Below are 17,013 nucleotides of genomic sequence, written 5' to 3' on the forward strand. Positions count from 1 at the left end.
CTGTCCCGGGGTCCCGGTGGTCTCTGTCCCTCCTCCCACCTCTTTCATACACTCCCTTTCCTGGCCCTGCCTCCACCTAAGAAGAGCAACCCAGCCCAGAGGACTGCGGCCACCACACTTTAGGGGTCCAGCGGAACCCAAACCCCAGCTGTCCTGCTTCCTGGCTCGGGGCTCACTTTGCTCATCTGCAGAATGGGTGAACAGTTCGGGTCCTGCTGTTTCCATGCTGCTGGGATGAGGACCAGGTGGGACTTGAAGGTGGAGGCCAGAAGTACCAGACCTGGAGTTCCTCTGTCTTCCTGGGTGGGGAGACTGGTGGGTGGCCACCCCCACCTCGCCCTTCCTTTTCCCTGCGGCCGCCCGGGGTCCTACCTGCCGTGCCCGAGTAGTCGGCCACGGTGAGCGGGTACCCGTCTTCCTCGGGGTCCACGGAGAACAAGCCCACGCCGAAGCTCCCATAGCGGGCATAGGCTGTGCCGTTGTCAAAGTCCTCCAGGTCCACGTGGAGCTCATAGGTGGCCTGCGTGGTCAGGGCGTGGATCCTCCTGAGCCCTGGAGTGGAGGAGAGAATGGCCGAAGCTGGCGGGGGGTGCTCACGAGGTGACCCCCACAAGAGGGACCTGAGGAGACCCGAGAGCCAAGCTCACGTGGTTGGCGACAGGGAGGTTTGTGCGGTCAGGCCTGGGCCGCGTCCCTCCTCCTGCCAGCCTGCATTTGGCAGGAAACAGGACTGACGGTTTCTTGTGTTTGGTTTTCTCCGTTCGCTTTAAGTCAGGTTATGCGTTCCAAATGTTTGAGCGGAAGGTTAGTAGAAAGACTCCAGGAGTCAGAAGGAACCTGGAAAATCTGGGTTGGGGGTGACAGCATCCCTCATCCTGGCTTTCACTCTGGGCTCCAGCCGGAAGGGATCTGGTACTTGTACACACTTCCCTGACCCTGGCCTCCGAGTCTTCGCACATGCTGTTCCCTCTGCCTGGGATACTTTTCCCTACTCCTCCAGGTTAGGTTCTGTTCATGTTCAGGTCTCACCTCAGGAAGGCTGCCTGGCCTCCTGTCCTGGATGAGGACCTCTGCCCACCCCGGGGCTACCCCCCTCGGTGTTTCTCATTCTGTGTCCCCGCTGCCTATTTCCTTATCTGCCTCCACCCAGTGTGGAACCTCACGACTAAATCCCAGCATCTGAGTGCAGCCCGATACACAGTAGGCGCTCAATAAATGCAGGCACGGTGGCTGAGCAGCAGAAGGTGGGCTCTGATTCTCCTGCTGTCTCCGGGGTCTGGCCCCCACGCCCCATCATCCCTCGCCCTCCCTCCCTCCCTCCCTCCCTCTCTCACACACTCACAACTCAAGGTGCTTCCCTGCCAGTTTGATTACCTCTTGATTAAGAGGGCGTTTAATTAAAATTACAAGTTATCAACATCGAGTGACATTTCATCAGCCTCTCCCTCCTGAGCTCCAGACCCCCCGCAGGAGGGTCAGGGTGTAGTACAAGCAAAGGGGGTGAGAAGACCGTGCGGCCCCTTCCCCACCCAGGCCAGAGGGAAGCCCGGACCCACAGTCCAGGTGCAGGGCCAAGGGGAAGCCGCCATGAGCCAAGTAACAGCAGAGCCGCGTGGACCCCGCCCAGCCTCTCCCTGCAGCTCCCCCGTCCCGTCCCGTCCTACTCTCCCAAGACCCGCCCTGGACCAGGCTTTGAGAGTGGGGAAAAGGAATCTGGAATCTTCCAGCATCCCTGCTGGGCTGGTGTCCCAGCCTTTCTGTGCTCCTCCCTGAGCTCCCCCTCCGGGGGCCCCTGCTCGCACCCCAGCTTGCGCACCTGCGCCGCGGGCCTCCTGGCGCGGAGGGGAGGGGCCACGAAGGCTTCACACGCTGTAAAGGGCAGGCGGTGGACAACGATGACCACTGCCCACCAGCCGGACGGCGCTCGCAAATGCCAGGCACTGTTCCGAGCACTTCACGTGGCTTAATGAATCCAGTGGAATTTGAATGAGTCCAATTTAATTAAAGAATCCCTGTACAGCTCTTAGAACAGGGCCTGGCCCACTGCACACATTATCCACGTGTTTGCAGCTGCTGTCGTGATCAAAGAGGCAGGGGCTCTGTTATCGCTGTTTGATGGGTGAGGCTGAGGCACAGGGACGTTAAGGGACGGGCCCAGGTCACATGGCTGAGGAAGGGCAGAGCTGGGATTGGAACCCAGGCAGACCTGCCCGGACTCCTTGCTCTTACTCAGTTCTTGTCCAGGACAAATAATCCGATCCAGGGATAGGGCAAGAGGGACACCAGCCCAGCAGGGATGCTGGAAGACTCCAGATTCCTTTCCCCCACTGAGTGGTTGCTGGTGCCCAGGGGCCCACCCTAAGCATGCCATTCCTCTGGGCGAAGCCGTGCTCCGCTCCTGATGCGCCATTCCCATGCCCACGAGGGGCCCCTGGCAGGGTGCCCTGGAGGAGGGGCAGGGTGGGGGCGCTGGGGGTCCTCCGCCATCGTCATCCTTCTTCCCATGAAGGCCACCTCCCTCCCTCGCTCTCCCTCTCTCTTCACTTCCTGTGTCTCTCCAACCCCCCACTTCGCTGGGCCCCTGGATGGTGAGCTGAGATCAGACCCCATCACCATCAGAGTTGGAGGAAGAGGGAGCTGGTGGGTTAAAATGGAGAGGAAAACTATTTAAACCCCCAAATCTCATACCATCAATCCCAGATGGATTAAAGAGCTGAACCTAATACAAACACTCAAAAACATTAAAAAAAAAAAAAAAAGGAGACTTTATAAAACTGGGAGGGAAAAGCAGGGCCTAAAACCCAGAGGATATAAAGGAAAAGACTGGCAAGAATTGGCTACATAAAAGTTTTAAATGTCTAGGAAATAAGCAATAATTTTACAAAAAAAAAAAAAGAGGCTGAAAGATAAATGACTGGGAGTAAATACATATCATGTGCATCTGACAAAGAATCAATAACCTTAATATATAAAGAGCTCCCATAACTCAATAGGAAAAGACAAAACACTGGATGAGAAGGTGACAGGGGAGTGTGGAAAAGCAGAGGGAGGGAACGGCCAGGGGAGTGGAGGGCTGAGTTGACATTCTCCTCAGGGCTCCCTGTCTGCCAGGAGCTAATCAAGGCCCCGCTTAAATGCTTCCTCCCGCACCTTCCGTGGCTGCTGATAGATTTCAATTAAGATTCGGTGAGTGGCGGAGTCACCAACGCTGCTCCAACAGGGTGGTGAGTGGTGATGCGGAAACAGGGCCCCCACCTGGCCACCCGCTCCCTATCTTGACACACCCACCCAGGTGGGGGGCGGGGGAAGGGTCTTCCCACCTAGAAGCTCCTTTCCCCCGGCCCCTCCCCTGCCCCTGCTCTCACTCACTCAGTTCAGGGTGTAGTTTAAAGCTTGTGAATCCTGCCCAGGCTTCCTCCATCCCAACACACACACACACACACACACACACACACACACACCCCACTCATTCTGAGCCTCCGTTTCCTCACCCATAAAAGGGGAGGACAATGGCAGGGCCACCCACGCTCTTAGGGTGGGTTTGAGGTGTCAGGGCCGAGGTCTATAAAATGGGCTGGGCACAGAGGAGGTGCACAGTAATAGAGACTTGGGGTTATAAAGTTCTGCAGCCAGTATCTGCCCAGTAACAGGATACAGTGGAGGCCAGGACAGAGAGAGTCCTGCCCTCATGGGTCCCAGGGTCGGGGAGACAGACATTAGGCAATGACACTGTAGATCACCACCCAGGTGCTTCTGCACAGGGCACAGACCCGGTCCCACCTCTGGGACTGACCCCATCTTTCGCCCAGAAGTTCCCCTGAAACTCCTACAGGCAGGCCTGGGACCATACTGACCCCTACCTGGAGCCCAGCCCTCCACCAGCCACATTTGTTCTCACCTCCTCTCACTTGGCCGTTCCCATATACCCAGGCCCAGGCAAGCCAAAGTGGGGCCCATGTGCTGTGGGGTGCGTGCGGCTATTAACATGGCATGTCAGTCCCATGCTGTGTGTTTTGTTTTATTTTATTTTATTTTATTTAAGTGTATTTATTTAAGTAATCTCTACATCCGACGTGGGGCTCGAACTCACGACCCCGAGATCAAGAGTCCCACGCTCCTCCGACTGAGCCAGCCAGGTGCCCCAGTTTTAATATGTGTTAAAAATATAAATGGGGGTGACTGCTAACGGGGGCACAGGGCTTATTTTGGGGGGTGGAGAAGATGTCATGGAATTAGGTAGGGGCGAGGGTTACACAACTCTGTGAATATCCTAAAACCCCGTGAATCATGCACTTTAAAACGGTGACTCCCACAGACATATAAAAAAAAAAACCCCAAACCTCACCTCAAGTCCCAACTACCTCCCAAATATATCTAGGACCTCAGACCTGTGATTTTTATGGACGTTATGCTTCAGAATGAAATTATGTAAGATATTCAAATTTTAAAACACCGAGGGGATCTAAAGATAAATAGTAAGTAAATAAGGGCAACGTGAATACAAGCTTTCTGGGCACATGCCAGCTGTGAGACCTCAGGGACCTCAGGAACCACGGCCTCTCCTTTGGGAGTTATGCCCTTGGCGCCCCAAGCCCACCCCGGGCATTTGCTGACCCCTGAGGGCAGGGCAGTTTGGGGGCTGCTCTGACCTTCCCTGTACCTGAAACTGAGCCCTGTCCCCGCCCCCTACTCACTGGATCCAGGATGGCGACCAGGTCCCAGGGCGTCCCAACGGGGAAAAGCACTCACCTCTAAGGGACCCACTCACACTGTCCGCACTTCCTTTGGCTTCCAGCTCCTTGACCTCATTCCCGCTGAACGCACCGATCACCTGTCCCTGCAGCCCCGGAGGGCCTGACCCCGCAGGCGGGGAGGGCGCGTTCCCTCGGGCTGGGGCGACGGAGACAGAGGAGCCTGCACCAGGCAGGCGTCATGGCTCTCACCTAGCCAGTGCTCCCCTGTGAGCTTGCCGAAGCCGTCCCGGTACGCCTCCCAGCCTCGGAAGAAGTTCACGGAGCCGTCCTCCCGGCGCTGAAACACCTGCAAAGGATGGAGAGCTGGCGCCAACCGCCCCAGGACCCCCAGCCCCGACGTGCGTCCCCTGCCCCACTCACTCCCTTCAGCCGCCCGCTTGGGGACATCAGGGGCCTGGAGCAGAGCAGGGACTCAAGGGCTTCATGGGGGCCCAGGCAGGACGGACTGAATGCCCCCAGGCCCCCAAAACGTCCCCCCGGGAAGAAATCATGGTGGACGAGGCTGGAGAAAACATGCTTCCAGGCCCACCTCTGCCACCCTGCTGTGGGACCCTGGACTGGTCCCATCCCGGCTTGGACCTCAGTTTCCCCACGGGTCAAATAAGAGGGGTGGGCAAGGGCCCTAATTCCTTTTCACAGGTCAAAACAAAACTGAGCAAAAACCCATTCTCGAGTTTTGAAGAACCGAGGACACAGCCTCGGGAGCTCCGTCTCTCAAAAGGATTCTGCCGGCGTCACATGCACCCTCCCCAGCAGAAGAGGCCCCGGCGGCGGGGGGGATCAGTGGGGGCTTGGGGAACCAGAGCCCTGGCCACTTCTCCGGGGGGCGGGCGGCAGGAGTCCACAGCCCGCAGGGGTGTGACTCGGGTACCGAGGAGCAGCCCTGCTGCCTCTGTAACTCATTTTAATGACATTCTTGAGTTGGGAGTCAGGAATCCCATCAGTTAAATTGCTTTGAAATAAGTACCACGCTGGCCCAGGCCAGAGCTGCCTTGAGTGTTCACAGGATCCTCTGACAATCCTGTTCCTGGCCGCCCCCCCCTTCCAGCTCTTTCTGTGTAACAAGCCTTTTGCTTGCTCATTTGCCGAGGCAGCGCCCGCGCCCCCCCCACCTCCATCTGTGCCCGTGGATGAGGCGGTGGAGTTTGGCCGCGGCGCCGGGAGCCGCCGGTTTCATTACTAAGCAGCCTGATTTCAGCCCGGGCGCATCATCCACGGTGAGCTTGGCCGCCTGCTCCGCACGCGTCCGCGGGGACCTGTCAGTCACAGCCTCTGGGCAGCTCTGACGTGAGGGAGTGGCAAGGGGATGACACCTCTTTCTTCGTGCCCCACCATCGCAGACCTGGCGGGGCCCTGACAGGTTCAAGTGCTCAGAAGGGACTGGCTGGGGAAGGGACTTCGATCAGGCTCGGAGAGATCTGAGAGGCGCTGGGCCGCGGTATTGACAGCTGGATTGGGACCCTGAGCACGTGTCCTTTGAAAGGCTTAATCCTGGCAGAAGCTCAGACGCTCCCGGGAGAAGGCTCGAGAAGGCAGCGGGCAGCGGGAGCCTGTTTCTGCCGGAGGGGGAGAGAGTCGGGGGCCGGGTGGGGAGCCATGGTGAGGACCTGGGCCCTGCCACTTACAGGCTGGCCATTGCTCCACCTCTCTGAGCCTCAGCTTCCTCGTCTGTATGCAGGGGTCACACCCCATGCCTCCTTCATCCATTCAGATGTTCCACGGAGCATCTCCCTTAGGGCAGAGGGACACAGGGGACCCCCACCCAGATGGGAAGCAGGACTGATCTAAGACGTGGGGAGAGTGGGTATGCCCAGCATGGCCGGCTTCTGGCAGGGAATTCAGAGTGGGCCTAGAGGAAGGGCAGGGTCCTGACCACAAGTGTGGCCCTGTGGCCTGGGGACATCACCCCTCCCCTCTGGGCCTCGTATGTCCTCACCCACTGATAAGCCAGACCTGCCTCCCAGGACCCCAGGGAGGGACACATGGCAGAGCGTTGGTCCTATTAACACCACCATAGTTATTTTGCCTGTCACTACTGTTACGAAGTAGACTGGGGGTCTGCTGGGCTTCTGGGCGCAGGCAGGGCATAAGCCCTGGAAACTGAGACAGACGGGCAGAGTGCCCAAGGTGGGCTGGTGTTGACAGCTGGCCACGGCAGATGCTGGGGCTGGGTCCCTCTCACTGAGCACGTTCTTATTCACCGAATCCTTACCCCAACCCAGTTCTCCGCCCCCCTCGTCCTTACGGTAGACAGAAGCTCCGACACTGGCCAGAAGCCAGGTGACAGTGAGCACGGAGTGGACGGTCTGACCCACCCCTCACGCCCTCAGCCGAAGGCCGGGCTGGACACCCGCAGGCCAATGTCCTACCCTCCACGTCACTCTTATTTGCCACTCACCAGACCCGGGACGTGCCTCCCTGTCCTCCCGCCAGGACTCTTATGCCAACAGCGGACCTTCAAACCCCGTTCTCAGTCCCTCTCTCCCCCTGCCACCCACAGGCAGGGGCCCGGCTGGGGCTCGGCCTGGATGCACGATCGGTGGGTGAGAGCACGTGCTCGGGGCCCGCCGGGGCCTCCCTGCCTCTCTGTCCACCCGGGCAAAGTACGCTGCAAGCACCCGGCTGTGGCAGACATTCCCGATGACAGAGTTTGAGTCTGTACCAGCTCAGAAGCCACCGCAACTGGGTGCCCACGTGAGCGCACTCACCTGGGGCTCATGAACCGTGATCCACCCCGTGAACGGCCCAGACACATCCGTGACAATGTTTTGCACAAGTGGCATTTGGACTCACTGACCATGACCCCAGGAAAGGCGGGTGGCATCATGAGACACACACTCACGAGTGTTCATATCGGAAACCAAAACTTCCTGCCACGATCCTTGCCCTTTGAGACACACTGCTCTGGATGTTGCCGGCCTTTGCCATGGGCTGTCCTGATTCCTGGGCTGAGTGATGGAGTGAGCCCGGCCCTGGCCAGGATCTCAGACTCGGTACCCTGGCCTCGCCCTCAAGCCAATCACTGCTTGACGTGGCCAGCAAGTCCCAAGCGCCCTCGAGGCCACAGACCGGCTGCCGGTTCTCCAAGGTTCCCAGGAGTTTGCTTTCTCTGACTCAGAGGCCCAGGCTGAGCTGCAGCTGGACTTCAGGGACGCTGGCTGGCTGGATGTCACCAAGCAGAAGGCCTTCAATTACAGAGCAGGGATCAGCCAGACGGGAAGACGCGAAGAGGGAGTGAGCAAAGGATGGATGTACCCACTTCCCGGCCATCTGTCCCAACAGAACATGAATCCCCACTTAGGCCAAAAAGAAAAAAAAAAGGGTGGAAAATGGTAGGGAAACAAAAGGATTCCTTTTGAGGCTAAATCTTCATTGGTCCGACTCCTGGGGCTGCTCCCTTGGGCTCCAGCGGCAAAGTGACCGATGCAGAAGGCGAGGCGCCGGCCGCCCTCTCGAGCAGGTGGCACGTAGGAAGACAGACAGAGCATGTTTTCTGGATGCAGATTCTCAAAAGCCAGTGCCGGCCGCCCGGCGTGTCTTCCAAGTACTGCTTGGGGGCTCTGCCAAGGGAGGGATGGGCCCACATGGTCCTGCAGATGGTGCCGGGCGGTTCCAAAGGAAGGAGCGGCTGCATTTGGGGCGGTGGCAAGCGGGGGGGGGGCAGCGGAGGGGCCGATGGTCCTGTGTTTGTCAGCTGGGCTCCAGGGGCCTGCCTTGTGCTCCACAAGGTCCCATCTCTGCCGGGACCCCTTCCTCGGAGGGGCCCTGTGTGACTGGCTCCTTGTCTGCCATCGTGCTTGTCCTTGGCGCCTGAGCCTGGCTCTGTGGTCTCCCCAGCACAGAGGGCTTTGTGCTCCCATTTGGCAGATGAGCAGGCTAAGGTGGCCAGGTGGGGCAACCTCTGCAGAGTGGGGGCACCCCAAGACTGAGGGGGCGTACATTGCTCCCCTAGGCCCGTGAGGCTACCCGGCCCTCAGCACGGCGGAGCTGGGCCAGCCTCAAGAAGTGCCCTCGGCTGGCATCCAGGAGACCAAGTTCCATTGGGGGTCCAGCTGATAGGCTGGGTGTCCACCTAAGTCTGGGCCTCTCTCTTCTGCCAAATGGAAAGCTTGCTGCTCCAGGCGCTTGTGTGCAGTCATGGGGCTGGGCAGCTCCTAACCTGGCAAGCTCCTTCCATCCCTACACCTGTTTCCTCATCTGTAAAATGGAGGTCATAGCAGCTCCTACCCACAAAGATTTGGTAACAGGAACAGGCGCTGGTTGATACACATTAGTCCGTAATGGTGACACTTGTGGGTACATTTGCTGGGAGCTCAGAGGAGGTTGAGCCATCTGCTAGGGTGGGCTCCAGGAGGGCTGCCTGGAGTAGGAGACGCTCTGCTGAACTGCATATTGAGCAGGGTCTTGGCAGGTGGTCAGAGAAGCCAAGAGGTGGGGCTGGGTGGGTCCAAACCCTATGAGATGGGGAGGGAGTGTCTCTGCCACTTTTGAAGGGTCCCCAGGAGGCAGCAGCTGGGACTTGCCCTCGACTCTGATGAAGCTGCTGCAGAAACCATTTGCAGGCAGGATCTTGGTCGTGCAGCTCCAGGGCCCACCAGCCGCCCAGACCGCCTGGGCAGGCGATTCCGGGAGGGGCGCGAGGGGGCGCTGTGGCCCAGGCGGATTTTTGTTTCTAGGGAACAAAGAACTTGGATGTGCAATGTAGCCCTTCAGAGGCTGCTGGGGAGGCTGCGGCTCCTTGAATCCTTTCTGGACACCTCTGGGCCGTGCCCCTGGGGTGCTCTCCGGGCTCGCTGGCAAGAGCACAGGTACAGAAGGCCCGGAGTTCGAATCTCGGCTCTGCCTCTCACAGGCCGCGTGACCTCGGATGAGTCACGGACCCTTTCCAAGCCTCAGTTTCCCTGTCTGTAAAGAGGCGCTAGCAGCAGTTCCTTTGTCACCCCTGCAGGGTTGCAGGGAAAACGCGCAATGAAGTAAAAGCGTAAACGGGGCGCACATAGTAGGTCTAACCAACGTCCCCTCCCTCTCCTTCAGAACCAGCTGCCAAGCCCAGAAGGAAGCGGGCCTCCTCCTTGTTTTTGACTGGAAATGGTACCCCCAGGCTTGGCGCCCCGCCACGCTTCCCAGGCTTGGCAGTCGGTGCCGGCCGGCTCCTGGCAAACACTGCTCAGAGCTGCCATTTATCAAACGCCGAGCTACCGGGCTGAGCGTCCGCGTGTGCTACCCCGTTCTACGTTAAAAGTTTACAAAATCCAAACTGCTCTGGATGGAGGCAAGCTTTCTCCGAGCGGATCGCTCGAGGGGATGCGGGGCCGGTCACCTTGCTCATGTATTAGGGTGTGCAGCCCTAAGGACTCCCCAGGGCAGTGGGGAGCCGGTGCCGAGCCGGGCTACGGCTCGGGGACACCGTGGCCCACTGATGTCATGGCAGGTCCCCCTGCCACCACCGCCTCTGTCTGCAACAAGGACCGGCTGAAGCCTCAGCCCACGGACGGAGGAGGCTCCCACAACCCTGCGGTCCAGCCTCCCTGGCTTTTCATCTCTCCCTGAGCCGGATCCCGCTGCCAGGCTGGGCTCCGCTTGGTGGTGGCTCCTTTGATGTTTTGCAAGTGAGGGAAGGATTTTCCTCCTTTCCTGGGGAGCTCAGGTGGGGAGGGGACGGTTTCTCTCACAGCAAAGCCAATTAGCAGCATATCTGAGCCGCTGACCTCGCACAACAGTAAAACGCCTGGCAGAGTGTGGCCACTGTGCAGAACGGGGTTTGGGCCACTCAGCTCGTGGTGCTGGGAGCAGGCGGCTGCGCCGTGAGTCCCAGTGGGGGCGCCGAGCAGAATCGATCCTCCTGCGGGTTCCTGCGGCAGGAGATGCTGAACTGGACCTGATTTTGGTGACCCCGGCGGTAATTATGCAAAGGCGAGGGAAGGGGTTGGCAATCAGGCCTGGTGGCAGCAACGCCAAGGGCAGATGCCGATGGGGACAAGGCTGTGCCACAGGGCAGAGAGGTAGGGAAGTTGGGCGGGGGGCATCTGTTGATGCCGAGCTGGACCCTCCTTCTGACCACCCAAAACCCACACCAGGCCCCTGCAAGGCGGCCACACAAGACACAAGGGCCACACTGGTGGTTGGACGAGGAAGGGGAGCACCCCAAGAGGGGATGCGACCTCCCAGTCTCACACGGCCGGCGGGGAGGTGAGCCGGAAACGGCCAGCCCGGTCCCACGCATCACCTTCCCGATGAGGAAATCTGGCCTCTGTTTTGACGAGTCTTCCCTTTAAACACACTGCTTGACTGTCAGATCCTGCAGGAGGGAGCCCGGTTCCTCCGTTCGCAGGGATTCCCCAAGGCTCAGCGTAGACCCCTGCTCCCCCTGCTCCCCGCTCACCAGGGAAGAGCCTGCGAAGGATTCTGACTCTCTCGCCACTTGGACGGTGCTCTATCAGCCTCACTGAGCAGGTGAAAAAGTGAGGCTCAGTGAGGTGAAGTGTCATCACCCAAAGTGTGACAAGGGACAGCAGGCGGACAGGTAACCGCTCGATCCCACCTTTGGTACAAAGAAGGAGCATGATGGGTGGGCCCCGGTGGTCAGAGAGGCCTCCCAAAGGAGGCCCCTCCCCAGAGTCGCAGGTCAGCAGGACGCAGTCCTTCCTTCCTGCCCTCCCTCCTCCTTTCCTGGGGCAGGGATGGGGTGAGTGCCCATGTCAAGTTCAGGAGTGGCCTTGACAATCGGCGTGACCCTGTGTGGCCCGGGTCGCTGTGGGCTTTGGTGAGTGTGGAGAGAAGGCTTGGGTTCAGCCAAGGCCAGTGGCCACATCAGCCAAAAGGCCACCTTGAGGCGTGTGCCCACCCACCTCTGTGGCCTCCCCACCCCAAGGAGCCACATGTGGCCTCTTCCCACCCGGCAGTTCCTACTGTCCGCAGCCACAATTCAGGGCCCATAGAATTCACACTCCCCGAACTACTTCCCCCACCAGCCGCCATGCCCTTGGCCCAAGTCTGAGTCACTCCCCACCCGGGGGAATCCTGAGGGCGGCAGGAGCCCAATCAGCACTCAGGACAAAGCCTGTCTCCTGATGTGCCCGCACAACCGCACCTGACCCAGCCCCTGCCCGCCTCCCCCCTCTCGTCCCTGGCCCCTCAAGCTCCATACACCAGCAGAGCAGAGCCCACGCGGACCCAGACAAGGCGCCGCCACGTCCCTGCAGACCTCTGCACGTCTGTTCCCTTTGCCTGGAATGCTGTTCTCTCCTCGTCCCCCAGCGCTTGGACCTCCCTGTCCAGAGGCTTCCCTGGGCTGCCCCAGGCTGGGTTAGGGGCTCTCCTCTGGGCTCCCCCATCCCCCCCAGCCCTATAGTCCTCACACAAGTCAGCTCATCTGCCAGCTCCCCACCAGGCCAGGAACTTGCTGTTGGATCCTCTGGCCTGTGGTTGGTGCTCAGCGGTTGGATGATTAAGGGCCACCGTGTGATGCCCAGCTCCACACACGCGCGTGAGGCTGGGCCTCGGGAGGTCTGGGCGCTGCCCCAGGCGGGCTGCTCATTTGCTGGGTGGCCTTGGACACATCTCTTCCTTCTCTGAGGCTGCTCAGCTAGGCTCCAGGGGTTGGATGCATGCCAGGCCCTGGTATATAAGCCGTGAAGTGGCCAGGGCTGCTGAACCCCCTCCTTGCCCGGTCTGGTCTCACCAGGAAGCAGGCTCTTGCTGCAGCGTCCAGCCCCAGATGCCCTGTCCACCAAGGAGGGCCACCCGGTGTCAGCACTCGAGGTCTGGCAGCTCAGACAGAGCCTAACGAGGATGGATGGTACCAGGGTTCAGAGAGGCGGCAGCGAGCTCCTTCCCAAACAACAATTGAGTTTCCGAGAGATTCCGTGTGGCAGGGAGGTGATCCTGACAGATGCCCAGAGGTATCTGGGCAAAGATTGCTTTTGATGGAAGCCCAAATGGATATTAACGTTTATCAGCCTCGCAAACACTTCTTAGCCGAGAGCGGCCTGCTCTCCACAGCCCCCGATCCAGGTGTCTGAGCGGGAGGGTTGGGGGGCGGGGAGGGGGCTGCTGGCATTCCTCATCGTCTCCCCTGTAATGGTCCCGGAACCCCGGGCCGCGGGTATTACCATCCTCCCAGCCCAGATCCTGATGGACTTCCCGGGAGACTGGCTTCAGGTCCACCCACAGGGAAGATGCAGAGCCCGGGCTGGTGCCCGAGTCTTTCATTAAGCCTGTCCTGACCCTTAACTCTGATTTCTGGGCTTTGGCTGCTACGTTGGTGCAGTTCTGCCTGCCGAGGAGTTCCCAGAGACAAATGCCATAACTCAGATGTTCGGAGTTAGGAAAACAAGAGAGCTTTTAGCCCCCAGACGCGGATCCAGTACATTTAAATGCTCTCCTGTGGAGCTTGAAGAGATGTTTGCAGGTATGTCTGTCCCTGGGTCTTTGGGGGATTCTCAGGGGCTCTCATGCTGGCTCTGCCCTCTGAGTGCACTCGCCTGGCCCAGCCCCACCCCCCCCCACCCCCCGTCACCCACCTGCCTCACTCAGGCCTCCCCTGTCTCTCCCCGTGCTCGGGAAAGCCGACCCCTTTCAGAACCGATGCGGGCTGCCTGCACCCCCATGTCTCACCATGCCTTCCCCTGGGGAAGCTTCCCTCTCCCCTCTGCCTGGCCATCAACACACCAAAAATCGCACCACGCTCCTTGGTGAGAACTGGGGGGCGGCCAGGGCCAGCTTCTCCTCATGCCCCAAGTGCCAAGGGCAGAGACCTGGGGGCCCACCTGGGCACCCCTGGAAAACAGCTGACCCCATACCCTGCTTCAGGCCCCCGTGACTGTCCCCTGGACGGCAGTGGACGCCCTCTTGGCAAAGAGCTCAGTAAGGGGCGGGGTCACACACACCCTTGTCATGTTGGCTGGCTAGTGCCTTGCGTCGGGCGTGACCCATTGTTCTAAACAGTGATCGGGCCACTGATGGGCCTGTGCTGAGTGCCCCACAAGCATTCGGCGGAAGCCTTGGTCAACCTGGCTGTCCTTCCCCCTCGTCTGAGATTTGGGGAGGGTCGTAGGCCTGTGGCCCAGGCCCCACCCATCAGAACAGCCACTGGCTCAATGGCTGGGGAAGCCAAGAGGCAGGGACACAAGGGATCTCTTTCAAAGGAACCGCAGACTGCACCCCAGGCCCGCACCCATCTTGGGGGTGTCCGTGCCCAGGTGTGGCTGTGCCCAGGGGCTCCTCACCAGCAGCCCTGGGGCAGTGGGGTTCCCACCACGTCACCCCTGGCCAGGTCTGGGGGGCTCCATTCCTGGCAGCATGGCCCTGCGCTGATTTCTCTGGCCTCCCAGCCTCCCTCCAGGACATTTCCTTTTCTGCTTAAATCGGCGATTTTCTGTTGCTTGCGGTTAAGATCTCTCAGTGAGGCAAGTGGGTATCCCCATTTTACAGCTGAGGAAACTGAGGCTCAGAGAACTTAATGACTTCCCCAAGATCACACAGCAGGACTGGGAGCCACCCCCACGTCCGTCTGTGGATGTTGCAGCCCAAGCTCCCCGCTGCTCTGGCAGAGGCTTGATCACAGGCCTGTCCACAGCATGAGCCAATGGCCTCCTCCTCTACTCTCTCCCTGCTCTGCTCCAGGACGCACAGTCAGGTTACAGCTCCTGAAGCCAGTTCTTAAGCCACCTTCCTCTCTCCAGCACCCTCAGTAACTCCCCAGTGCCCGCCCCAACCCCGCAGCCTGGGATATTGATGCTAGTCTCACCTCTTCACACGCCACCCACCCTCGTTGACTCTTCCCTAAGGAGGCCACGTGCTTCCTACATCCCAGGGCCTTGTTAGGTTGCTCCCTCTGCCCGGAACACCTTCTCTTTCCTTCCCACTTACTGCTCTCACCAGCCTCTTAAGGCTTATCTGAAAAGCCGCCCCTTCTCCAGGAAGCTTGCACAGAGCCTCCCCTACCTCTGCTTACCGTGACTTCTTCCACCCCAGATCCTCACAGACTCCAAGCTCTCTGGGAGGACTGCGGCAGGGATTTCCCCATCTCTGTGCTTCCCCAGCACACAGTAGGTGCTCAAAATTATCTGCCCATTTTTGAAATTAAGTGTGAAGCCAAGAACCACTAAAGAGTCAGTTTTACGAGCCCTGATTTCCATTGTCACTGGGCATCCCAACCACGGCCAACTTGGGGAGGTTGAGCAGCTTTCAGGGTGGCAGGCAGATGTCCAGGGACAGTGGTACAGGTTGTTCACTGCTCTAGGGCACCCAGCCCACATCTGTTCTCCTTGTCAAGCCCAGTGCCCCAGTGGGCCAAAAGGAAAGGACATGCATTTTTAATTTACACGAAGTCACCCAATGGCCGGTGGCAGCCCCGTTGAAGCCCAGCCCCCAAGGCTGAGCTTCAGGAGAGGGTTGGAAGGCCACTGATTTGAGGGGGAAGGGACAGCAAGCTCACTTCCTATCCCAGCTTTAGAATGGGGGGTTAGTAAACCACGGCCGACAGGATGACTCCTGCCTGCTGCCTGTTTTTAAATGGCTTATGAGCCAAGAACATTTTTAAATGGTTTTTAAAAAGCAAAAGAAAAATATTTTAAAATATCTTTTGAATAATATTTGAAGAACGCACGAACATTTTATGAAATTCACATTTCAGTGCCCACATGTGTTACTGAGATGCCGCCAGGCTCGGCATTTCCCTTTGGCCTGTGGCTCCGGTGCCCGCACGAAAGCTGAGGCCAGGAGCCGTCACAGAGGCTGTGGGAGGCGACACGCAGACCCTGCTCTACAAGGGGCTTCCCCGCTGGTGGATCTGGAGACTCCCCGGGGAATCAAGCCAGAGGCCTCTCCCCACCGCTCCGCCCCCTTCTCCCAGCTCCGGGGAGATTTCGGGGCCACCTGTGGTCACCCCACCCCGCAGCCCTCCATTGGCCGTGGGGACATTTCGTCACCCCTACTTCCTACCCAGGCAGGAAGTCACAGCAGCTCCTTGCTGGGAAGCCACGGGGGTCTCTGCTCCCTGCAGGCGCCTTCCCCCCCCGCCTTTTCCCCTTTGATCTCCTGCACACATGCCATATATTGGAGAACTTGAAAGACAGATCTACACTCGCCGGCCCTTGAGCTCACAATAGCAAGAGGTTCCTGCTGCCACGTTCCATCCCAGAACCCATCCCCGACTTGCCCGGTGCTCCCGGGGAGCCCGTGTGTTCCCAGAGGCTCGAGGCTCGGGGAGCAGGAGGTGGCTCCACGGGCAGGAGACAGGGTCTAACATCTGGTCCCACGGGGGCCCAGGGGTCAGCCCACGGCCTCCGCTTGCCCTGTGCCGATTTCTGGGGGGTGTGGAGTTCTTGGGTGAGATGAGGGGCAGGTTTGTGGGGGCCGGCGGCAGGCCTGGCCAGGGGCAGAAGGCTGGGTGAGAGGCTGCTCAGAGCCCCCAGGTTCAAGTGCGCCGCCCCGTGGGTCAGCCCGGCCCGCCTGGGCATCTGCAGGGCCCAGAGGAAGCGGGCTGTGCCGCCCGGGAGACTCACCGTCCAGCCGCCGCCATCTGTGCTCATGTCACAGTAGACCTGGAAGCCGGCAGGGTAGTGTGTGGGGAAGACCGAGTAAATGCCATCCTCCTGCTGTCCACTCAGGAGCACGTCCAAACAGTCGCGTGGTGGAGAGCCTGGGACGGGGCATGCTGTCAGGGCTGCGCCTGGTACCTGTGTCCCCCCTCCCTACCACCACCCTCTGTCCCTGGCTCTCCCTGGCTTGTCAGTCTACCCTGCAGTGTCCCATGGGCTCCAGGGCACCAGCCTTGGGGGTAGAAGCTGGGTGAGCGTGCACCCTTTCTGAGCCTTGCTTTCTTCATCTGGAAAATGGGCACAACAGGCCGGGAGAGGGCTCAACAGAAGGGTGCAGGTAGGGTGCTCAGAGCTGCCTGGCAGCGGGAAGTCCTCAGCAAACAGCAGCTGTGTGTCCTCATCAGAGGGGTGGGCGAGGGGCCATGGGGGTATAGAGCTGGGCACCCAGGTCACCCAAGAAAGGCAGTCCCCCTTCAGCTCACCGTTGGCGCAGCCGCGGGGCCGTAGTCCCCTGGCAGGTGCCCTCTGGAGGTCAGCTTTGACACGGGGCCGGCCAACCCCCCGGTCCCTCTGCAGAGCATCTAGGACATCACTGACCGAGTTCACCAGGTGAGCCATGTGGCCTTGACTCTCGGAGAGAAGCTATGCGGCACAGGGGTAAGAGGAAGGGGTGAGTGGAAGGGGCAGGGGCTCCGGCCAGCCAGCACCTGCCAGCA

General features: G+C 59.6%; 1 protein-coding gene across 1 annotated transcript in view; it reads right to left on the reverse strand.

The window, feature by feature from the left end:
- Window positions 1–17,013, reverse strand: part of FIBCD1 (fibrinogen C domain containing 1) — a 35,230-nt gene that overhangs the window by 4,669 nt on the left and 13,548 nt on the right. The window contains exons 3-6 of the mRNA XM_006748921.3: window positions 16,780–16,939; window positions 16,262–16,398; window positions 4,944–5,040; window positions 373–552 (exon numbers count right to left, since the gene is read on the reverse strand). Coding sequence (XP_006748984.1) covers window positions 373–552; window positions 4,944–5,040; window positions 16,262–16,398; window positions 16,780–16,939 — 574 coding nt within the window. The remainder of the gene's footprint in view (window positions 1–372; window positions 553–4,943; window positions 5,041–16,261; window positions 16,399–16,779; window positions 16,940–17,013) is intronic.

Source organism: Leptonychotes weddellii, chromosome 14, assembly GCF_054177405.1.
Source record: "Leptonychotes weddellii isolate Sample4059 chromosome 14, ASM5417740v2, whole genome shotgun sequence".
Lineage (NCBI taxonomy): Eukaryota > Metazoa > Chordata > Mammalia > Carnivora > Phocidae > Leptonychotes > Leptonychotes weddellii.